The sequence below is a fragment of the Delphinus delphis genome, chromosome 16 (genome assembly GCF_949987515.2).
Source record: "Delphinus delphis chromosome 16, mDelDel1.2, whole genome shotgun sequence".
Taxonomy (NCBI): domain Eukaryota; kingdom Metazoa; phylum Chordata; class Mammalia; order Artiodactyla; family Delphinidae; genus Delphinus; species Delphinus delphis.
The window spans coordinates 26308774-26332523 of NC_082698.1; the positions used below are offsets into that span (position 1 = coordinate 26308774).

At 52.3% G+C, this 23750-nt stretch overlaps 1 protein-coding gene and 2 non-coding genes across 5 annotated transcripts; all 3 read left to right on the forward strand.

The window, feature by feature from the left end:
* Positions 1 to 424: 424 nt before the first annotated feature.
* Positions 425 to 544, forward strand: LOC132440113 (small nucleolar RNA SNORD22). Its single transcript, XR_009522518.1, has one exon. It is a non-coding gene; the product is annotated as a small nucleolar RNA SNORD22 (small nucleolar RNA).
* Positions 545 to 1862: 1318 nt separating this feature from the next.
* Positions 1863 to 1935, forward strand: TRNAR-UCU (transfer RNA arginine (anticodon UCU)). The gene has a single exon. It is a non-coding gene; the product is annotated as a tRNA-Arg (tRNA).
* An 8076-nt stretch (positions 1936 to 10011) lies between these two features.
* Positions 10012 to 23435, forward strand: LDB1 (LIM domain binding 1). 3 transcript variants are annotated; one of them, XM_060034208.1, is made up of 11 exons: positions 10012 to 10422; positions 18384 to 18486; positions 18612 to 18656; positions 18765 to 18840; positions 18936 to 19038; positions 19212 to 19384; positions 19919 to 20041; positions 20276 to 20359; positions 20452 to 20575; positions 20780 to 20928; positions 21640 to 23435. In XM_060034208.1, the coding sequence occupies exons 1-11, from the start codon at positions 10398 to 10400 to the stop codon at positions 21868 to 21870; spliced, it is 1236 nt and encodes a 411-aa protein (XP_059890191.1). In that variant the 5' UTR covers positions 10012 to 10397; the 3' UTR covers positions 21871 to 23435. The 3 variants fall into 3 exon arrangements, with proteins under 3 accessions (XP_059890191.1, XP_059890192.1, XP_059890190.1); XM_060034209.1 differs by having other exon boundaries at positions 20780 to 20922; XM_060034207.1 differs by lacking the exon at positions 10012 to 10422 and adding an exon at positions 15312 to 15818.
* Positions 23436 to 23750: the final 315 nt, after the last annotated feature.

Sequence of the window (23750 nt, forward strand, 5' to 3'; positions counted from 1 at the left end):
CCCACCCTCCCTATCCCACCCCTCCAGGCTGTCACAAAGCACCGAGCCAATATCCCTGTGCCATGCGGCTGCTTCCCACTAGCTATCTACCTTACTACGTTTGTTAGTGTGTATATGTCCATGACTCTCTCGCCCTGTCACAGCTCACCCTTCCCCGTCCCCATATCCTCAAGTCCGTTCTCCAGTAGGTCTGCGTCTTTATTCCTGTCTTACACCTAGGTTCTTCATGACAATTTTTTTTTCCCGTTTCCTTATTTTTAAAAAAAGTTTTGTATTACAAAAATTTAAAAATCACTTCAAAGAATACAAAACTATTTAAGTAAGAAATATACTTGGCCTACAAATTCCAGTCCCCAGATTTAACCCTTGTCACCTTTGGTGTGTATTCAGCCACACTTTTTCTATGTATATAAAAACGTATAGGTCCCAGTGAAGAAACATTCAAACATTACTTCCTGTCCTAGTCCCAGAGCCTGTAAAGGTGAACCCACTGGGGCTGGCTGGAGAAGAAGAGGAAAATTTGTTCCAGAAGGAACTGAGGGATCATAAGGATTTCAAAACATGGGAAAGGGAGGAATAAATTATTCGTCAAAAATCAGTTGTGTAGGGCTTCCCTGGTGGCTCAGTTGTTGAGAGTCCACCTGCCGATGCAGGGCACACAGGTTCGTGCCCCGGTCCAGGAAGATCCCACATGCCTCAGAGCAGCTAGGCCCGTGAGCCATGGCCGCTGAGCCTGCGCGTCCGGAGCCAGTGCTCCGCAACGGGAGCAGTTGTGTATATTTTTTCCAGGCCCAAAGAAAGAACAAGTCACGTGTAATGGAATCTAACTCTTGGAGAATATCAATAGGGAATTTTCAAGTTATTTGTTATACAACCTAGCTGTTTTAATTAGCATACAATCATTCCAGCCCCTCTAAATAAAAAAGTTTTGTTTTATTTTGTTTTTCTTTTGGCCGCTCCGCGCGTGACTTGTGGGATTTTAGTTCTCTGACCAGGGACTGAACCCAGGCCCTCGGCAGTGAGAGCGTGGAGTCCTAACCACTGGACCACCAGGGAATTCCCAGAAGTGTTTTTTTTAACCTTAAAAAAAATGTATAGGGACAGACATTGACCTTTGTTCAAAAATGGGACCATCCCACATGTATGGTTCTATAACTTGCTTTTTTTTCATGTAACAATATGTTTGTCCATTCATTAACCAATATATACTGAGATCTTGGTGAGTACCAGTTCCATTAAAAGAATATATCATTATTTAAATGAATATATAATTTAATATCATTATCATTATTTAAATTATATTTGTGATTTCTAGTTTTTCACTATTACAAATTAAGTTACAGTGAACATTCTTTTTTTTTTTTTTGTGGTACGCGGGCCTCTCACTGTTGTGGCCTCTCCCGTTGCGCAGCACAGGCTCCAGATGCGCAGGCTCAGTGGCCATGACTCACGGGCCTAGCCGCTCCATGGCATGTGGGATCTTCCTGGACCGGGGCACGAACCCGTGTCCCCTGCATCGACAAGCGGACTCTCAACCACTGCGCCACCAGGGAAGCCCTACAGTGAACACTCTTGTACATGTATCTTTCCTTTTTTTTTTGCCGTGAGATCTTAGTTCCCTGACCAGGAATGGAACTCACACCCCCTGCAGTGGAAGCACTGAGTCCTAACCACTGGACTCCCAAGGAATACCCTTTTTTTTTTTTTAATCTTTGCCTTTTTGTACACTCTTTCTATGGAATACTTTCCTCGAAAGGAGATTGCTGAGTTAAAGGGTATATATGTATGTACATTTGAAATTTCGGTGGACAATGCCAAATTGCCCTTCAGGAAGGTTGTATTAATACACATTCCCAGGGAATTCCCTGGTGGTCCAGTGGTTGGGACACTGCGCTTCTACTGCAGGGGACACAGGTTCAATCCCTGATCAGGGAACTAAGATTTTACATGCCGTGTAGCACAAAGTATTAAAAAAATAAAAAATAATACACATTCCCACAAAAAATTCATGAGAAGAGAGGACCTCTTGTTATGGACTGAATTGTGTGTGTCGTCCCCCTTTCACCATGGGCAAAATTCATGTGTTGAAGGGCTCCACACCCAATATGACTATATTTGGAGATAGAGCCTTTAAGAAGGTAATTAAGGGTAAATGACATAATAAAGGCAGGGGGTCTAATCCACTAGGAATGGTTGCAGAAGAGGAAGAGACACCTGCAAGCCAAGGAAAGAGGTCTCACTAGAAACCAGCCCTGCCAGCTCCTTGATCTTAATCTTCCAAACTCCAGAGCTGTGAGAAAATAAATTTCTGTTCTTTAAGCCACTTAGTCTGTGGTATTCTGTTAAGGAAGCCTGGGAAGACTAATACAACTTTCTTTTAGTTAGTTTCTTTTTTCTAATTTTTTAAAAAATTTATTATTTATTTATTTAATTTATTTTTTTGGCTGCGTTGGGTCTTAGTTGCAGCACGTGGGATCTTTGTTGAGGCATGCGGGATCTTTCATTGCGGCACCCTGGCCCTTCGTTGTGGTGTGAGGGCTTCTCTCTAGTTGTGGCGCAGCACGCATGGGCTCTGTAGTTGTGGCGTTCCGCTTCCAGAGTGCGTGCACTCTCTAGTTTGTGGCACACAGACTCTCTAGTTGAGGCCCGCGAGCTCAGTAGTTGTGGCACCCTGGCTTAGTTGCCCCGAGGCATGGGGGATCTTGGTTCCCTGACCAAAGATCAAACCCATGCCCCTTGCAGTGGAAGCACAGGGTGTTAACCTCTGGACCACCAGGGAAGTACCTTACTAACCTTTTGGGTGAAGTGAATCTGTTCACAATTCTCCCTATAAAATAGAGAGGGCAACAATAAAGTTTATTTCCAATAAACTTAGAAATAATTTGCCAGTGAGAAATCAGTAAGAACCAATACAGGGTGGCACAATTCTTCCTCTGTTGAAGAAACATTCTCTAAGAGATGCTCTGTAAATGCTGGTGATTTGGGCACTAATTATGGTCATTATTATAAGGATTAGACTCTGGGAAGAAGATTAATGTTAAAGAAAGCAGAAAGCTGTGCCCTTTTTTCTTTATTCAGCATATGATAAAAAAATATTCACCTACATGTGGTGTCTGCATGGAATCTACTAAAAAAGATACGAATGTATCTCTAGGTCTCCACTGCCACCTAGACAGGAGTGTTGTGGCTACTAGTCTCCTTGGCTGGTGCATTCCTAAGGGCTAGGAAGGAAAACCTCAGAGACACAGGCCACCAAATATTGGGTGTCAATCACATCTTTGCCTGACTCCACATTCACCAAAGACTCATCTGATTATAATAACTGATTTCCCATATCATTTTCTATGGGGAGAGTGAGATGATCAAGTGAGACAAAATGCCCAGTTCACATGACATATATTTCTCAGTGTGAATTAACAAATCAACATTCTGGTTTACTTATTGAGTGCCTACTATGCACCAGGCAATGTTTTAGGCACTGAAGATACAGCAATGGCAAAACAGACCAACAAACACACAGAAACAAAAAAACCCTCCCTAACAGAGCTCACATTCTAGTGGGGAGACAATCTCCAAGTAAACAAAGAGTCAAAATAATTTCAGAGCACCAGAAGGGCTATCAGAAAATAAATGGGGGACTTCCCTGGTGGCACAGGGGTTAAGAATCCGCCTGCTCGCATGCCACAATTACTGAGCCCGCATGTCACAAATACTGAGCCTGCGTGCTGCAATTATGGAAGGCCGCACGCCTAGAGCCTGTGCTGTGCAACAAGAAGCCACCGCAATAAGTCTGCGCGCTGCAACTAGAGAATGCCCACGTGCAGCAACGAAGACCCAACACAGCCAAAAATAAATGAATTAATTAATGAGAAAAAAGAAATGGGATGGGACTTCCCTGGCGGTCCAGTGGTTAAGACTCTGTGCTCCCAATTCAGGGGCATGGGTTCAATCTCTGGTTGGGGAACTAAAATCCTGCATGGGGAAAAAAAAGAAAATAAATGGGATGGAGACTGTAAAAGGTAAGAGGGGACAATTTTATTTTATACGGTGTGATCAGGTAAGGAGGAGGAGATATTTGAAGTAAGACCTGAATCACAAGGAAGACCTAGCCATTCAAAGAGCATTCTAAAGAGCATTCTATGGTAAGAAGAACAGCCAGTGCATGGGCTCTCAAGTGACAACACGTTTTTTAAAATAAATTTATTTTATGTATTTATTATTTATTTTTTGGCGGCATTGGGTCTTCGTTACTGGCTTTCTCTAGTTGCGGTGAGCAGGGGCTACTCTTTGTTGTGGTGTGCGGGCTTCTCACTGCGGTGGCTTCTCTTGTTGTAGAGCACGGGCTCTAGGTGAGCAGGCTCAGTAGTTGTGGCGCATGGGCTTAGTTGCTTCACGGCATGTGGGATCTTCCCGGACCAGGGCTCAAACCTGTGTCCCCTGCATTGGCAGGTGGATTCTTAACCACCGCACCACCAGGGAAGTTCGACAACACTTTTTTTGTGTTCAAAAGGAAGACTAGTTTAACTAAGGAGTTCTAGAAAAGAGGCAGAGTAGTACCAAGATAATGTTTCATGTGTATTTAATTTGTGTGAATCAGTTTCCTGAATCTGATGAATTCTGATTAACTTCCTAAATTAAACCTCCAGACCTGCAACACTAAGGACCAGACCTGTTGTCATTGAAAACCCCCAGGATGGGTCCCAATAACCTCTGCCTCCTGTTATTCACACTCTTATGTAGTTCTCTCCCCATTTGTACCAGGGTTGGTCTGTGTAACCAATAAGATAAGGCAGAAGTGATGATATGTCACTTCCAAGATTAGATGATAAAACGACTGAGGCTTCAGCCCAGGTGTTTTTGTTTCTCTCTCTCTCTCTCTGATCTCTTACTCTAGTGACAGCAGCGTGCCATATTGTGAGCAGCCCCATGGAGAGTCCCATGTGGCAAAAAATTGAAGCCTCTGTCCAACAGCCATTGAAGAACTAAGGCCTGCCAATAACCACTACAGTGAACATGGAAGCTTATTCTCTAGCCCCAGTCAAGATGACTGAAGACCTGGACAACAGTTTGACTACAACCTTGTGAGAGACTCTCAGCGAGAACCAACAGCTTACCCACTCCTGGATTCCTGACCCTCAGAAACTGAGGGAAAAAAGATAAAAAATAAAAAGAAACCAAGGGAGATAACAAAAGTTTGTTGTCTAAGGTGCTGAATTTGAGGGTATCTTGTTGCATAGTAATAGATAATTAATATATCTGGTTTACAGTTATTCTTTCAGGGAGATGCAAACTTTCAGGCAATATTCCTTTTAGTGCTTTATTTTTAGCCCCAAACAACCCACAGTTGAGGAATGGTTTACAGTCTTGAGCTTGCTCTCTCCTTGCAATATCCCTGGAAGAATTAGAAAAGTAGGGATTATTGTCCACATTCTACTGAGGAAGAAATTGAGGCTAAGGGAGGGTTAAACAATATGCCCAGGGGCACACAGTGAATAGAGTAGACTGTTTTCTTTGGTTCCTCTGTTCTTAGTAGTGTATCCCCCACTGTACTAAGCAGTTGCTTATGGAATGAATGAATAGGTTTCATCCCATTTGGTGGCATGCTCTGAAGGGGCATGGACCCTTTTAGAAGGAACTATTCCCAAATATTGGCATGTGTAAGAACCAACTGAGGCACTTCTTTAAAATGCAGATTCCTAGATCCCTTTCCTCCAGACGTAATGTTTCCTCCACACAAGGATGGGGCCTTCTACATATTTATTTGGCCAAATCTGCCAAACTGATTTGACAGAGAGAGGGATGGTAATGGTAAATGGTGATGGTGATGGTGATGGTAAATGGACAAGAAGGGAAGGAGTCACTTGTTGGAGCAGGGAAAGATAAATCCTATCAGAATTCTTATAATCATTTAGTAAGTGTTATAGGACACATATCAGGTTCTAGGCACCTTCTTAGGTGCTGGGGACAGAACCATCAGTAAGACATATTTGCCATCTTGATGGAAAAAGAAGATTCGTCCTTGAAAGAAAGAGCAATACCAATGAGTATTTGAGGGAGTTTCAGGGCTAAGAGAAATGTGGGAGAAAATAGAGAAGGCCAAGGTCAAGGTCAGGAGAAGAAGTTGGATGGGACAGGTTCTAGGAGCTGGAAGAAGCAGGGAACCCACCTGTCCTAAAGCAGTCTAGCTCATTGCTTCTGCTGTCTGCCTCTCTGTGGGGCTCCTCTTCCCTTCTCCTTTCCTTACCACCTCATCTCTTCTCACTTCCCATTTTGCTTCATCCCCATGTCTAGAGTCCATCTTGCACTAATGACTGTATTTAAAAATATTGGAATGCCCCTGAATTATTCACTTTTTTTTTTGCCACGTCACATGGCATGCAGGACCTTAGTTCCCTGGCCAGGGACTGAACCCACGCCCCCTGCAGTGGAAGTGCAGAGTCTTAACCACTGGTCCCCCAGGGAAGTCCCTGAATTATTCACTTTAAAATGGTTAATTTATGTCATGTGATTTCACCTCAAAAAAGAAAATATTGGACTTCCCTGGTGGTGCAGTGGTTAAGAATCCGCCTGCCAATGCCAGGGGACACGGGTTCGAGCCCTGGTCCGGGAAGATCCCACATGCTGCGGAGCAACTAAGCCCATGCGCAACAGCTACTGAGCCTGCGCTCTAGAGCCTGTGAGCCACAGCTACTAAGCCTGCATGCTGCAACTACTGAAACCCACAATGCTGGAGCCCGTGCTCTGCAGCTAGAAGCCACCGCAATGAGAAGCCTGCTCACCTCAACGAAGAGTAGCGCCCGCTTGCCGCAACTGGAGAAACTCTGCGCACAGCAACGAAGACCCAACGCAGCCATAAAAAAAGAAAATACTGGGTGCTCAAATCTATCCATCCACATCAGCTAAGCCTGCCACCCTGCAGGACCTTGTCATTAAAGACCTTCCACATAGATTCATTGCCTTCCTACCACACCCCAGGGCTATCTGCCAGGCATCTGTGACTTCTCCCATTTTTGCCTGCAGCACAGTTTCCAGAGCTGCTCCAATGATGGTTTCCTCTTCTTCCCCAGGCCTAGTCCAAACTAGAAGTAAGGCAGAGAAGAGCACTGGGTCAAGTACTTGTTAGCTGTGTGACCTTGGGCAAGTTCAGGGAGGTGAATCGACTTAACTTAATCACCCATTCAACAGTACTGAGATAATATTCCCTTAAAGGAAACAGGACCAATAGATCAGCTGGGGTGGAAGTGAGAGGAGTACCTCCCCAGAGGAGGTGAAGGTGTAACTGAGGTTTAAAAGGCATTAACTAGTTAGTAGGCAAAGAAGACAGAGAAGAATGTTTTACAGAAAGTTTGAATTTATTAGCCTTCCTGAATCTGTTTTCTTGTTTGTTTAATGGCCAAAGGTCATTATTAAAAGTAAATGAGATCTCAGGTGTGAAACACCTTGCACAGTACTGGGCACATAGTATATACTCAACAAATGCTGTTTTTCTTCTTCCCAGCCTTCCACCTTCCACATGTGTAATCTAGGAGAAGGGAGCCTTAGATTGAGAGGAGGCAAAGTCCCCTATAGGGTGGGTTATAAGCCCCTTTGTCCACTCAAGTGATTGGTGATCACCGTGGAATCTGGCCAAGCTAGTTATTTGGAATGAGTGGCCTTAGGGGTGAGTGGTTACAGGATTGGGGGAAGGCAAATTCGTACACAGTAGAGAGTGAAAGGGGTCCAGCCAATTCAGCCCACTCCTGAAATTTTTTTTTTTTTTTTTGCTGTATGCGGGCCTCTCACTGTTCATGGCCTCTCCCATTGCGGAGCACAGGCTCCGGGCCCAGCCGCTCCGCGGCATGTGGGATCTTCCCGGACCGGGGCATGAACCCGTGTCCCCTGCATCAGCAGGCAGACTCTCAACCACTGCACCACCAGGGAAGCCCCTGAAACTTTTGAAATAACCGATAACCTCAAAGAAAGCAGAAAGGAGCTAATGTATATTGAGTACTGACTACATGGCTGGCATTGGGCTAGGCGACTGGGCATACATTGTCTCATTTGACTTTCATCAAGCTGCAGGTACCAATTACAGAGGGTAAAGCTAGAGTTCAGAATGGGGAAGTCAGTTGTCCCAGGTAATTTGCTAGTGAGGGGCAAAGCTGGAATTCAAACTGAGGTTTCCAAAATTCCAGGCTAAGTTTCCATTGCTTTAGGTTCCCTTTACTCCCTGTAGTGCTGACCTCTGCCCTGCGGAATGTGGGGAGGAGGTGGACACAGGCAGGGGATGCTGCCAAGGAAATAACTGTGTAAGTGTGGATGGCTTCAGTCACATCCCTCTGCAGGCTTCTATCTCGCCCCTCCTTGCCCCCCAGAGGGTGGAGGTAGGGAAAGCTAGGGGTGGGGGAATCCACAATGTGGACGGAATGCTGGAGTTAGTGAGAGGCTATGCTTACAGTTCCCTTCCCCCACCCTCTCCTGAGCATAAGGGAGGGGATGCCCATCCCTGGGCAGGCCCTCTTTTCAACTCCCAGACTCTGCATCTGCCCTTCGTTTCTTGCTCCCTCAGCAAAAGCTTAAGGGGTCTCATAAACACTTAAGCTTCCACATCTATAACCCTCCCCCAGCCAGTCAAGCCAGCTGTGCAGACTCTGGGCAGGGGTGAGGGAACCTTCACAATCAATCCCCACCTAAGTAACAAAGGGAAGGAGGACCCTTCACCCAGTCTGGGGCAGACGCCCTAGGAAGGGGACACCAGGCCAGGTCCCCAGCATCTACTCCTGTAGCCCACCCTGAAGCTTAAAGAAGAGAAGCTAGCAGCTGGGGACCCCCCAGAAGGGAGGGGTCCAACTCTCTCTTCCAGACTTCTCCCCTCCCCTCCCTCCTCCCAGCTAATAGGTATTTCCTGTTTATGAGGCAGCTAAGGCTGGGCTTTTGGGAAGGGATGGAGATGGAGATGTTGCCCCCCACCCCGGCTGGGTTAGGGAATCCTTGAGGAGCGCCTGAAGGTTGGGAAGCTCCTCCCTGGGGAAGGAGTGTTCCTTACGTTGACCATCCACATCATCCTCCCTTCCACCCCACCCCCTCCAACTGAGGCCACAGCCCCTGCGGGTAGGGGGCACTGGAGGGGTTTGCTTCCTGTTCTTCCCAGTCTCGGAGGCCCTCAAAGGAAAGCAGCTTCCAGGCGATTGGGGGTGGGGGGAGCGGGGGGAGGGAGGCTGCAACTGGATGGAGAAAGGGGGAAGGGAGGTGAGCATCTTGACTGATGAGTCAGAGTCTGCAAGGGTAAAGGACAGCCTACGGATTCTCCCTCCCCAGACCAACCTGGCGGTCATTTCGCTGCCCGCCCTTCTCCCAGCAAAACACAGATCGCAGGCAATTAGGCGAGGGAGCGCCGGGACCTCACCTAATTAACCCTTTTAGGGCCAGTCCCAACTGGTTTAGCAGGCAAGGGAGGGGTAATTAATTTAGGGGGGAGGTGAATTCAGGGGTTGCTACTAGAATTAAGATAGTGCTGCTTTCCCCACCCACGTTGGGGTGGAAGCGCATAACCAGGGGCCTCCAGATTAAGATTGGGGTTTCAGCAGAGAGCATGGGCGGGGGGTCGGCAGTCGCGTTTCCCTCCCAGAGCGCGGCCGGGGGTGGAGAGAGAGCTACATCTCAAAGCCCACCCTGGCCCCGCCTCCCCCAGTCCCGGCTCCCGCTTCGGCTCCTCTAAGCTCCCAACCCAGCGGCGCCCGGAGGACGGACACCCAGCGTGAGGCTTCGCTTCCTCTCCCTTCCCCTCGCCCGCCCTCTCCCGGGTCTCTGCCTCGGTCTCCTTTTTTAAAAGCTGCGTCACAAGCACGCCGAACTCGGAGCGCTGCCGGCCCCTCGCCGTCCGCCGCCGCGCGGCGCACGCAAGTCGCCGCCCGCTGCGCCCTCGCCCGGGTCACTTTGACACTGCTCTCCCCGCCCACTAGCAGGCAATTAGCATATTAATAAAGCCCGGCCCAGCCCGACTAGGGCTGGTGAGCGGGCGCCTACGAGAGGGAGAGCGAGAGCGAGAGCGAGAGGGAGCGCGAGAGCTAGAGGGGGCGAGCGGCAGCGGCGGCGGCGTTGGCGGCGGGGAGGGCGGCGGGAGCGCACAGACACGCACACGCACACGCGCACACACAGACACACACTCCGGGGACGCACACCCGCGCGCACACACGCAGAGACAGCTCGCCTTCCTGCCTGGCTTCCTTCCTGTCTGCTCCACGCCTGACAGGCCCCTCACTGCAGCCAGGGGCCGCCCGCACCGGGCCGAGGCCGGGCCGGGCCGGCGGCGAGGACAGCGGGGGCCGCGGGCGGCGGCGGCGGCTCATGCCCGGCCTGTCCCCGCGCGGGGCGGGCACCGTGACTTGGCTGGGCCCCCAGCGGCGGGCGATGTGAAGATGTCAGTGGGCTGTGCCTGTCCTGGTGAGTGGGGCGCGCTGCCGCCCGGCCCCTCCCCGAACCCTCCCTGCCGATCCTTCACCCCTTGTTTGGTGAGAACTTGTGTGTGGGGCGTCGATGGCATGGCTGTGGTCGGAGGCTTGAGGGGTGTGTGGGGCCTCAGTCGGGGGAAGGTTTTCCCCAACTGTGTAAATGCGCAGCAGCCCAGAGGCACGGGTAAGGGGCGCTGGGGTTAGCTTGTGTGTGTTTTTTGGTGGAGGAGGCTACTTAGGGAGGGGTTTTGGGGGGGCTGAAATTCCCAGAATTCCAGGGTGTTAGCCAATCAGAAGTGAGTCTGGACTTTTGACCCCCCCCTCAGGTCATCATACAGTTGTGATTGGCTGGTTTGGGTTGCCCCCCCTTCCCTGCTGCCTATTCCCTCTTACCTATTCTGTGACACCTCCCTCCAGGCTGTTTCTGAGGACCCTGTTTGGGGGGAGGGATTGATTGGGGGCCGTCTTGCCCCCCTCCAAATTATCCTGCCTGTTGCCAGGGAAGGTTGGCCCTCCTGAGGGACACGAGGTCCTCCTGGGGTGTGGGGGGCAGATAATTGGGCCCTTGGGTCTGGCATCTTCGCCCTAGTGGGAGGGGGAATGTGGCAGCCCCAGGCAAGCTAGGAAATAAGAGTGACTTGTGAGAATTGAATTGAGGGGAGCGATGCTTGACCCCAATGAGAGGACTTAGGTTCAGATACCTGCTTCCCCCCAAACACATCAGCTCTTGCCAGTGACAGACAGCCTGGGTCTGAGTTCTTTCCTAGGGAGGAGGAAGGCCTGGGTCTGAGTTCTTCCCTGCTGCCAGGGAGAAGGAGAGGGGCCGTGTGACTGGAGAGGTGGTCTTCAGAGGGCCTCAGAACACGGTTTATATCCATCCCCAGGACTCTGGGTTCTTGAGTTATCTGCAGGACCCCCTTCTGTCCCAGGCAGGAGTTAGCTTTCTCTGGAAAGTCAGGTATTCCTGAATCTAGCCTGGTTTGGATCCTTAGCCCCTCCAAATGCCCTGTTCTCTGGGAGGCCCATACCTCACAACTGGAAACCCCCCTCCCCCCAACACACATCCCCAAGGGAAGCTGCCAGTGCGGAAGCTTCCTTGAAAATCATGTGACCCGGGCCAAAGCTCTGCTGGGCTGGGCACACATTAAAGTGCCTGCTGAGGCTGACGTTTAAGGGGCATGGGGCCCAGAGGGAGGGCTAGTAGAGCCTAAGAATCCTGGGATATCCAGGTGTGGGAACCCCTGGCTCCTGCTGCAGAGGGTCGGGGAGAGGAGGAGAGGGAAGAGCCTGCCAAGCTGGAATCCTTCCTGGCCCCATCATTCCTCCTCCTACCAGCTTGGTGTGTGTGTTTGTGTATTTTCTTTACAATTGCCCCATGCTGAGTACCCTGTTCAGATCCATCCATTCTCTGAGTCCATCCCATGGCCTTGATCCTCCATCACCCTACATAAGCATAGCTAAAGCGCTGAGTCTTAAATATGATTATTAGTGCCTACAAATAGCGAGCAGGAGGTGAGTATGGAAAGGTTGTCAGGCTGGAGGTAGATGGGAGGTTGATCTTGAAGTTGAGGTAGGGTGCCTGGTCCTGTAGGAGAAGGGAGAAAGTTTCCCTCTCAGTCTCTCAGGGAGCAGCATGGGTACAGAAGAGGACCTGTATGTGTGAGGGGGGACAACTTAAGGCAGTGCCCTAAAAGGTATGTTCCTTTTGTGTGTCTGGTGATCTGGTTGGGGAAGAGGGGGCCTAAGATGGCCGAGAGTGGGGAATCTTTTTCCTGAATGTGAGGAAGTCTTACGGATTGGTGCCACAGAGGATGGATGGAGGTTAGTCTTCAAGAGAACCACTTGGGGAGGGGCATGAGAGTGGCCTGGGGGTTAGAAATGGTAGGATTCGGGGTAAGGGAGGGCACCACGCTTGCATGGGTGTGTGTGAGCACATGGCTGAACACAGGGACCCCGTGGCAGCATGTCCAGTCCAGGCCTAAAGACCATCCCCCGCAACCTGAGCAGCCCTGGGGTGGGGGCCCAGGCGCCCTGGCAGGCTGCCTGCCTGCCGCCTGCCTGCCTGCCTGCCTGAGTCTCTCCTTTGTGCTCTGCTGTCTCCCGGCTCCTCCTCCCCCAGCCCGGCAGAGACAGCACATGCCCCACACATGTGACTGAGGGAAGCCAGAGCACACGCAGACCCACACACATGCACATGCAGAAGGAAACACTACAAGATACACACATATACACATCTAGCTCTCATAGTGCTCCTGGGGTGTGTAGTAGCTTCTGGGGCTTTGGTCAGGAGCAGGGAGGACCTCTGCTAAGGGACATCATCCTGGGCAGGGCAGGTTGCTGAGGGGGCCAGGGCCTGTCTGGGGCAGCATGTGACTCAGAAGGGTTAAGGTAGGGAGGAGTAGGGGGAGGGGAGGAGGCAGCAGTGGTGGCGGCTGGGAGCCAGGAGAGGAGGATGGCAGAGCGCCAGGCCAACGGGAGGCCGGGCACAGACAAAGGAAGGGGGGCAGGCACACTGGAGGCCTGGGTCAGGGAGCCCCAGGGGCCCGGGCAGGGGGCAGTGCTGGTACCTTATCCTGTGGGCTGGGGCGGGCTGCTCCCCTTCAGAATTCCCACCTCCAGCAGGGGTGCTCTTGCTCTTCCCTCCCTCATCACCTTTGTCAGTCTTTGCTGCTCCCTGCTTTCTCCCCACCCCACCTCCCACCAATTTTAGAGCCTTCTAACTCTGAGTTGCTCTCTTTAGTTGGACCTCATCTGCCCCTGTGCAAGTGGGAGAATTAAGTCTGAACTGAGAGAGGACTTGCTGGAGAAGGGGAACTAGGAGAGGGCCCGTTTTGAATGATATGCCAGGGTCTGGATACATCTTGGTATTTAGGGGCCCTTCTCCCTGAAATTTGAGGAGACAGACTGGGTGGGGGTTCTGAGTTCTGAACTGGATGCTGAAGCCAGAGCACACAACCATCTCCTCTCCCCAAGTAGATAGTCATTTGGGGCCTGGAGTGACCATTCCTTGGAGGGGGCAGGCAGTAGGAATGGCTGCAGTGCCCCAGGGCTGGGCTTGTGTGAGTGGGGTTAGAACCAGGGTTCCAGCCTCAGGCCCTCCTGTCTCACTGTAATCTGTGCAAGTTCGGATAATAGGCCCTGGATGCTATTAGGATCTCTTGAGGTACTGCCTGTGAATGTGCTTTGGAAAGTTTAAAGGCACAAAACAAATGACAGGAATTGTCCTGTCAGTGGGGGAGGAATGTAGTTATCCCAGAGTTGGGCTGTAAATTTGGGAGTCAGGACAAGTATCTCAAGTCCTGGTGGTAGGCAGTATGATGGTAGGCATTCTGGCTGAAGAGTATAGATTTCGATAGGTTTATGAAAGCCAGGATATATCATATGGCCAGGCCTTGATGGAGAATGGTGTGCAGATTTCAGAGGGGGGTGGGGTTAGTCCCTGGGTAACAAATGGTCAGGGTATGTGTGTAGCAGTCTGTCAAAGGTTCAGGAGGTATAATGCAGTTTTGGGGTGTGTCTTGGGGCATGTGCGTCACAGGTCCCACTGTGTATGTGTGTGTGTCCTGGGTTTGGGTTTATTTGAGGTTTGAGGTATATCACAGGTTGAAGTGTGTATCAGGTATGGATTTGTGTGAGAGTGAGCTGTGTTAATTGTGTGTGGAGGATGTTCACAGAGCCAGATGCAATAGTATTATTATTGCACAGTCAGCTGGTGTGTATGCCATCCTGTTGTGGGGCTGTGTGTGAATCTGGTTGGGGGGGGTGGGAATACAAAGCTGAGACTCAAATTGCAAAGAAGAAGGAAGTCCTTACTGCCCCCCACTTCCCATGTGAGAGAGAGAGAGAAAGAGAGAGAGAGAAAGAGAGAGACTGTGTGTGTGTGTGTGTTTCTGTCCAGGTAGTAGGGCCTGGACCACTATCCAAGTTTTAGAAAAGCCCCCTCTCTTGGGCTTCCCCCCTTGCATTGGAGAACAGGTTCCTACCCTGGTAACCATATACCATTTTTTCCTAGGGTTTGGGGGAGGATTCAGCAGCAGACTAGACCCCTTCTGGGGACCCTCAGATGGGCAAGTTTGCCTTCCTGAGCTCTAACAGAGCCCCTTTCCCTTACACCCACGTGCCTCCGGTGGTGGTGGTGGTGGTGGTGGTGGTGGTGGTGGTGATGATGGGTGGGTGGGGGAAAGGGGGCTTCCTGCAAAGGTAGTCAGCATTTGGAACTAAGCTGGGTTGGGGGCAGGGAACCTGGAGTGTCCCCCTCCTTCCAATCAGTGTTTACAGGCTGAAGTCTGAGAGTGTCTCTGTCAAAAATAACCCCCTGGAGCCTTCCCCCCAGCTGCTCTGGGATTTCACCAGCCACGGGTGGCTGCTCAGGCCAGCCTTCAACCCGAGAGATCACTAGGGAGAGGAAGAGAGATTTGGGGGATGTTTGGGAGACCGTTAGAAGATACTGGGAGTCTCCAGAGAGGACGAGTGCCCTCCTCCATCCCTGCCTGTGGCTTAGGCTCCCCAGCTCACCCCTGAGCACCCCGCTTGGGGCTTGGGAGCGGCATTCCAGTTCCTGGCTCCCACAGCCCTCCCCTCCATCCCGGTCTCTCCAGACCCAGTCTCTCTGTATCCCTCTCTCCGGCCTGTCCCCTGTCTCTCCCAGTCTCTGTCTCTCTTTTGTTTTTCTCAGCAGCCCTCCCTGCCTGCCTCCCTCTCTCAAGCTCTCTCCCTCCCCTCTCTCCCTCTTCCTCTTTCCTCGCAGGGAGGGGGCGGGGCCGGTGGGGGCAGCTCCACCCTCCGCCCGCCCTGGGGCCTCATTCTGAGAGAGGCTCTGAGAGAGCCAGCGGGGAGGGAGGGAGAGAAAGGGAGAAAAGGAAGGGAGCCGGCGGGGCGCTGTGTGTGTCTGTGCGTGAGCGAGTGTGAGCGAGTGTGAGTGCCGGGCCCTGCCTCTGCTGGTGCCCCGGCGGAGGGGCCTGCTGGCCTGGGGAGGGCGGGCGGGCTGCTTGGAGGCAGAGGCAGAGGCGGCGGCGGGGAGAGCAGAGGAGGAGGAGGAGGAGGAGGAGGAAAGAGCGGAGCAGCCATTGTTGAGGGAAACCTTGCAAACAAAGAAGGCTCCGGACTCCCCGCGGCCCCCCGCCCCCCAGGCCGGCCCCCTGGCCCCGGGTCCCCAGCCCAGTAGCCATTGTAACTTTCTCCCGGGGCTGTGGCCGCCGTGGGGCGAGCCGAGGCCGTGCGTGCGAGTCTTTGTGCAGCCCGCGGAGTGGAACTCCCAGCCAGGCCTGCCTGTCCCACTCGGGACATGAGCGGCTGAAGTTGGCCCCCCCTCAGGCCTCACCCCTGCCAGGGCCCCTCTGGGCTCGCAGCCGCTCCCCGCACCTCTCCTGGCCCCCTCAGTTCTCCCAGGTAAGTAAGTCTGGGCACCCTGCAAGCCTGTTGGGGGTGGGTGGAAGGTCCTCCATCTGGCCCGGGCCTGGTATGCTGGCTGTGAGAGAGGTGACCCAGCTCATAGAGGAGAGGGCTCTCGGGCCTGCTGACCTCTGGTCAGCCCCCAGAGGGAGGGGGCCTGCCCTCGGGTCAGGCTGGTTACCATGGAAATACCCAGCTGGAGGTGCCCCCCTAGGCCACAGGATGCAGCTTCCATTCTGAGAAAACTTTACTAGTTCTGGGCTCTTCCTCTCTCCTCCCCCTTCCTAAGGGCTCCTAGGTTGCTAGAGGTGGGAGACGGGACTCTGCCTGACTCCAAGACTGGATGACACATCCATCCCCTCACCCCCACCCCCACGTTGCTCCCTCTACCCCTGCTGCTGGGGACAGGCAGCAGCAGGGACAGATGGTCTGGGTGATGTTCCCTCCCCTTCTCTTCTCACTCCCCAGCCCTTGTGCTGGGGCTACTGGGAGTTGCTATGGCTCTGGAGAGATGCTGAGTTTATTTGTGTCCATTCACTGGTCGTGTAAATAGAGGCCCCAGAGCTTTGGGCTTTAGCTCCTCAGTACTGTTACCTAGCCCCAGGCAATGCCTGTCATTTCTCAAGTGAGAAATTGAAGCTCTGAAACTTTTTTCAGAGTTAGAGAGGAACCCTGGTGTTTTGCCTCCCTTCTCTTTAGGGTCTTGAGCTGATACATTTCAAGTGGTCCTGAAACTGAGGGGCAGGGGCAGTAATGCTTTTGGGGAAAGGAGGGCCTAGGTAGGGGATGAGGGCCAGGTCTAATAATCTAGACTACTGGGTGCATTGCCCAGGCCTGGCTTCTGGTTGCTAATGTGAGCTTTGACTTCCTACATGGCCTTGTCCACCTGTCTGTGGAGTGGGGGGACTTGGGGTTGGGTGGGACTGCCTCTTTCCTGAGGACACATGCTCCTCATTCAGTCCTGACTGGCATGTGAAGGCTGTGTATGTCGTGCTGGGAGCATTTGGATGTGGCCTATGAGAGCTCATGCGTGGGGCAAGGGCCTGTTGCAGGCACCCTGATCCTGCCTGGGGCTGCTGGGTTCCAGCCCTTGGTAGACATGTTGGGGCGAGCTGAGGGTGCAAGCCTGCTAGGCAGGATGAGGCACACGCGTGTGCAGGTACACACAGGCTCTGAGTCTTGGCACTGAGTCTTTGGGGACGGTGGAGGGTAGGCCTCTCTGGGACCCTCCTTTGGCCCATATTGTGAGGAGGGGACCCAGGGGAGAGAATTAAATGATACATGTTGGTACAGGGTCTTCCTTTGTCTCTTCCTCCCAAGGAACAAAGTAGATTTTGTATCTAAATTGGAGATGGGGCTCAGATACAGCCGATACAGCTACCCTTCCAAATGCAGTCAAGTTTGGGGGACATGAGGAAGCAGCTGTGACTAGGACTCTGCTTCACGATCTCCTCCTGTCTGGTGGGGAGGGGATAAGTGGCATTGTGAGGGTACCTGGCTCTTACCTAGCTATGAAAGTAACACTTCTTCCAGTCAGGTAATAGTAGAGCAGGAGTAGAACTGTGTATGCTTCTGAGTGAGGTGGAGAGGGGACACATGAGCTCATGCACAGATACACACAAGCAGAGACCCTGTCTAGTTACCACTTGCCTCCTAGACTGAGCCCCTGAAACCTAGGCTCCTTCCCTGGGGCTGTTTATTTTCTATATGTAACTAGAGTGGGACCCATTGGAGGCCCGTCTACCTCCCTCCCTCACTGCAAGTCTAAGGAGAGAAAAGGGGTTGAGGCTTTGGGTTTCTGGTTTGGAGACAATACTAGACCCATGGTGGGTGTGTGTGTGGGGGGCTGGGCTGATAAGGGAGTGGCCGTTGGTGTCAGAGGCAGAAGGCCCAACTGGTTATCTGGTGGGCGGCACCCAGCAGGCACTACCCCCCCCCCCTTTATCTTTCTATCCCCTGCCCTCCTGAGACCCTGGGGGTGGAGAAGGAGCAGGGAGTTGGCAAAATCCCCCTTTACCCTCCCCCAACCTGGTTTCCAGAGGGCAATAGAGGGGTAAATACTATAGGATATGGGAATCGGAAGACTAGGCTTGAGCCCTAGGACTTGAGTTCTAACTCTGCCAGTTAGTAGCTGTACGATCTTGGTAAGTCCCTTTGAACTTTTAGTTGCTTCATTTATAAAATGGGAATGTTACACTCGACCCTGCTACCTCACAAGGTTGTGATGACGATTAAACAAAACAATGTAGATGAAAAGGGAGTTTATCAAAATTTTAGATTCTGATATTTAGATATTTATTTATCTTGTGGTGCTGACATTTCTTCCCAGGTTCAATTCTGTCATCCAGGGCTCAGCCACATGAAGAAATGGGGTCTTGGGTATTAGGGCTGAGAACTTCTAGTTTCTTAATAAAAACTGGGATAGGTGCTCCGTAGGGTAGTCTCCCTCCCCTAGTGCCCTCGGGGGCTCCAGAAGACCAGTCCCTGTGCATACAGTCTAGCAGACTTCCAGGAGCACTGCCAAGAGGGACTCAGGAGACCCCTTCTTTCTTTCCCTTCTAGGTTGTTCCTCAAAGTCATTCAAGCTGTACTCACCCAAGGAGCCCCCGAACGGCAACGCCTTCCCCCCCTTCCATCCCGGCACCATGCTAGATCGGGATGTGGGGTGAGTTTCTTGTCCACTTCCTGTTCCTTCCCCAGATGGCATCCTGCCTGAAAAGGGGAGGGAGTGACACCCCCCAATAATTCCTGTCTTCCACCCCCATTCTCATAGCCTCTTCCCTTACACAGCCCAACTCCCATGTACCCGCCTACCTACCTGGAGCCTGGGATTGGGTAAGTGGAGCCCAGTGGGGAGGTTGGTGCTTTCCATTACAGGAGTGAAGGCGGGGGTGGTGGGGGGAGGCTCTGCTCCTACTGATCTCCCTTCTTCACTTCCCCCAGGAGGCACACACCATATGGCAACCAAACTGACTACAGGATATTCGAGCTTAACAAACGGCTTCAAAACTGGACAGAGGTATAGCCAAGGGAAAGGAGCTTGGAGGGAGAGGGCCATCTGGGCACCCCTGTGGCATGTCTTCTGACACACACACCCTTCCCTGTGCTTCTTAGGAGTGTGACAATCTCTGGTGGGATGCTTTCACGACTGAGTTCTTTGAGGATGATGCCATGTTAACCATCACTTTCTGCCTGGAGGATGGACCAAAGAGATATAGTGAGTGACCTCTGGGGGTCCTGCCAGTGCCGCTGTAAGAGCGTACATCTCCTGTGTCCTTCTAAGATCTGGGCGTGGGTATTTGTCCCAGGGGATCTGTCTTGGCAGGGATGGTATCTGCCTGACCACTTTTGAGATCCTTCTGTTCTGAAGAGTTTGTCCCATCTCTGCAGCCATTGGCCGGACCCTGATCCCACGCTACTTCCGCAGCATCTTTGAGGGGGGTGCTACGGAGCTCTACTATGTACTTAAGCACCCCAAGGAGGCATTCCACAGCAACTTTGTTTCCCTTGACTGTGACCAGGGCAGCATGGTGACCCAGCATGGCAAACCTATGTTCACCCAGGTTAGCACCCAGTTGGATGTGGAGCACTGAAGTACGTGGGTTTGATTCCCCTTCTGGCTCCCAAAAATGTACTTGGCTTTTCCCCAGGGAGACATAATGGGAAGTGGCAGGATGCACAGGGATGGCAGGCATGCTGCAGTATTCAGCAGACATGTATTGAGTTTGTACATGACAGTTTTCTGGGCCTCAGGGAGACACCAGTGAACAAGAGCCTGTCCTCATGGAGCTTATGGCTGACGAGTGTTTTACTAGCTACAAGAGGAGAGGACAAGAATCTGTTAAGCGTTTCTACTGTGTGTGTCTGTGTGTGTGCGTGTGTCTGTGTGTGTGCGTGTGTCTGTGTGTGTGTGTCTGTGTGTGTGTGTGCGCCAGTGTGGCAGGTATATGAGGAGATGGTCCATGTCAGTTATGCACCCAGATTTCTGTTCAGGTGGCAGGAGTGTATGTAGTGGGAGAATCATGAGGAAACAGGGGAACCGGTATACTTTTGCGTATGTGGGGAGGTGAGCAGACTTGTGACAAGCTTGTTTCCAGGTTTGTGTGGAGGGCCGGTTGTACCTGGAGTTCATGTTTGATGACATGATGCGGATAAAGACGTGGCACTTCAGCATCCGGCAGCACCGAGAGCTCATCCCCCGCAGCATCCTTGCCATGCATGTGAGTTGTGCACAGAACCTAAGCCACAAGGCTGAGGGCAGGCAGCGGGAAGGGTGGAACGAGGTCTGCCATTACCCACCAGTGGCCCTAGACAGAGGGTTGAAGTTTATCCGTCTGAAAAATGGGTTTTTATATAGTAGTCCCTCTTCTCTTGGGTGTCACGAGGCTAAGATGATAGGGCAGGTGAGCAGATGCAACCCAGGTACTAGTATTCTTACTTTTCTCCTCCTCTAGGCCCAGGACCCCCAGATGTTGGATCAGCTCTCCAAAAACATCACCCGGTGTGGGCTGTCCAATTCCACTCTTAACTACCTCCGAGTGAGTCTCTGATCACCCAATTTCTGCCCCATCCCATTTGGTCTCCACTCCACGTCTGTCCCCTGACAAGCCACTAACTGGTCTCCCCCCAGCTCTGTGTGATACTCGAGCCCATGCAGGAGCTCATGTCCCGCCACAAGACCTACAGCCTCAGCCCCCGTGACTGTCTCAAGACCTGCCTCTTCCAGAAGTGGCAGCGCATGGTAGCACCCCCTGGTGAGTGCCTTGCACCTGCACCTGCTCTTACCAGTATCTGATGCTGCTTCCCCAAGACTGTATCGCTGTCTCCTCACAAAGCCCTTTCCTCTTTCCTGGGTCTGCGAGATTGGGATCAGGGTAGGCTCAGGCTCCTTAGGAGCCAGAATGGGGAATAAGGGTCCCAGGGTGCTACCCCACCTGAGTCTCCTTTCCCTGGCACAGCGGAGCCTGCACGGCAGCAGCCCAGCAAGCGGCGGAAAAGGAAGATGTCAGGGGGCAGCACCATGAGCTCGGGGGGTGGCAACACCAACAACAGCAACAGCAAGAAGAAAAGCCCAGCCAGCACCTTCGCCCTCTCCAGCCAGGTACCTGTAAGCATCTCGGCTTTCTTCTCTCTTCTGGGCTGCCCCACTGCTGGCCCCTGACCCTTGACCCTGTCCCATCCTGAGCTCACTAGCAGACGTAGAAACAAAGACAGTTTTTCCCAGTGTACTTTGCCATCGTGGGCTGACTCTTGTCCCTGATGACAGTCCTTGTCAGTCACGTGCATGATTGTGATCACACAGACTCAGACGTAGCAACGTACGACATCAAGGGACGGAGACAGCCATGGGAACGTATGGACATAAAGGACAGACAGCTTAGGGGCACACAGACCACCAGAGAGACACACACGCTGACGGAGGGACACACAGACTTGAATGTGTGCAAATCTAGAATACATACATGCACATACGTTTCCCCACCGGTGTTTTTGATCTGCTCCTTCTCTCTTACATTGGACAGAAGTTCAGGAGCCCCCTAAAATTTTGGAGAGATGGACTAGGGAGCTAGAGGAGTAGACTGACTTCTCCCAGAATCCAGTGGATATAGGTTAAAGGCTGTGATGCTTTGCAGTCATTCAGTGGGAAGTATTCCAGGGGCGGAGGGTATCAGAGGAGTTGGGGTTTTAAATTGGGGTATAAGTTGGGGGGTGTGGGGTTGAGTTTCCCGGGTGGGTGTTGGGGCTCTGGGGGTATCTGCTGCCCTGGGCTGGGCGAGCCCCTGCCCCGATTATGTTTGGGGACCTCCGCCACTCTCAGGATGTGATGGTGGTGGGGGAGCCCACCCTGATGGGCGGGGAGTTCGGGGACGAGGACGAGAGGCTCATCACCCGTCTGGAGAACACCCAGTTTGACGCGGCCAACGGCATTGACGACGAGGACAGCTTTAACAACTCCCCTGCCCTGGGCGCCAACAGCCCCTGGAACAGCAAGCCTCCGTCCAGCCAAGAGAGCAAATCGGAGAACCCCACGTCACAGGCCTCCCAGTAAAGGCTTTGCCATGGCCACCGCCACCCAGCGCTCTGCCTGTCTTCCCCACCCCTCGAAGCCCCAGGGAGCAGAAGACAGAATGAAGAGACTGAGCATCTAAAATGGGCAGCCTCATCCACCCGCTTCAGGGAGGAACTGGACTCACTGGGGGCAGGTGCCAAGATTTGCCCCCCCAGTGGCCCTGGGCTGGGGCTGGCCTCTGCAGAGCCTTTTGGGGAAGGGGGTACTCATGTGGATGCCTGTGTGGACCCTGGGCCTCTGAGAAATGTCCTGACCACCTCCCAGGGCATTTGCCTCCATCCTCACCCCAGGTTCTGGGTTCCCTCATCCTCCTGACTCCACCCTCTTCAAGCCTGGGGTTGTCTATGCCCACAGCCCTTAGGGACTTAAAAGTTATGGGGCTTGATTGAATGCCCCTTCTCCAAACCCTCCCCTTAGGTGGCTGGTAGTAGAGGGGTAAAGCTTTGGGCTCCTCCCTTATGCCACCTATCCCAGCTCCAAGTTTTTTAAAAAATAATATTATTAAAGATGTAAGTTTAAATAAAAAATCACTCATGTCCCCTATTTCCCCTTATTAAAGGTCCAGCTACCTCCCTATGCCTGGCAGGTGGAGAGCTTAGGGCCTATGTGGAGGTAGTGGGGTATGCATCACCGTTTTACACAGTTTGGAGAGCTTCAGACCAAGGAGACACTTTATCATCTCTCTTCTCTTTTCCTCTGGGGTGACTGGAGTTGGGGAAGGCATGCCATGGGGGTAGGGCGCCATTGATGGCCTCACTTTTGTGACAGCCCCCTGCTGTTGTCTCTGTCTCCCCATCTTCTAGGACTCTGGCCTGCCCTCCTAGTGCTTGTGACTCCTCCTATCCCAGCCCCCAACCCCCTCCCTCCACGGTGTGTATATTCTTTACAAGTCCTCCACTAGAGCAGCTGTCTTGGACGGGGTGAGGGGGAGGCTCCCTGCCTTAGGGAGTGTGGAGGGAAGGGAGCAGCCTTGTTTGTCACTGTGTTTTTTGTTTTGTCTCAGTTGGGCAGGCATGGGTGGAGGAGGGGTTCATCCACTCTCCAGTACTCTCTTTCCCCAACTCCTCAGACTGCATATCTAGTCCTCCCCTGCCCTTCAAGGAGGGGGAGAAGCCACTGAGGGTGTCCCAGCTCTGAGCCCACCAGGGAGCAATAGGCTTTTGTCCTCCAGCTGAAGTAAAGGCCCTTCATCTCCCAGTATCTCCTCTCTCCCCTTCTTCATAGAAGGACAGGGGAGGCAGCCAGGATCCTCAGCTCTGTTTCACAATTGGACATGTGGAGGCTCCAGGCCCAGGGTGAGGCCGAGAGCAGGGTCCCATGAGTCTGGACGCAGCTCTGTGGCTTCGCTGCCTTCTCCTGTGGCCAGTTCCAGAAGTGTTAGCACCACCTCTCTCCCCACTCTTCCTTCTGGATTCTGGGGTCCCCCACATCCTGTTTCCTCTACTCCAGCTGCCACTTTTGGAAGGATATTGTGTCAGGAGCTGAGGGAAGGGGTAGGGAAGGTGGATGTCCCACCCCGCCCGCTGTAATGCCTTTTTTTTTTTTTTTTTTTTTTTTTTTTTTGGGCCATTTGAGTCATGTATGGTACCGCTCAATAAAGAGACTTTTTGGTTTGAGAGTGTCTTGGTTGGTCATTGATGCCTATAATGACTCAGTCCAAGGCAGTCTTTTTCCCCTCCTTCCTGCAGTCCCTAACACCAGTCATTGGGGAAGAGGCATGGATTGGGCTTGTGAATTCCCCCTCACTCCCATCTCACATTTCCCCTCACTCTTCTGGTGGTGTTCTTGATGTGTCCTAGGCTGCCCTGTATTCCTCAAAAGTTGACTTCCCAGCCCCTCCCAGGACTATTGTTCCTCAC

Coding starts and splice junctions, on each gene's coding strand:
- LDB1 (XM_060034208.1), top strand. CDS start 10,398: ATGTCAGTGGGCTGTGCCTGTCCTG. Junction 18,657..18,764: donor TACCTGGAGCCTGGGATTGG/GTAAGTGGAGCC, acceptor CACTTCCCCCAG/GAGGCACACACCATATGGCA. Junction 20,929..21,639: donor CCCTCTCCAGCCAGGTACCT/GTAAGCATCTCG, acceptor CGCCACTCTCAG/GATGTGATGGTGGTGGGGGA.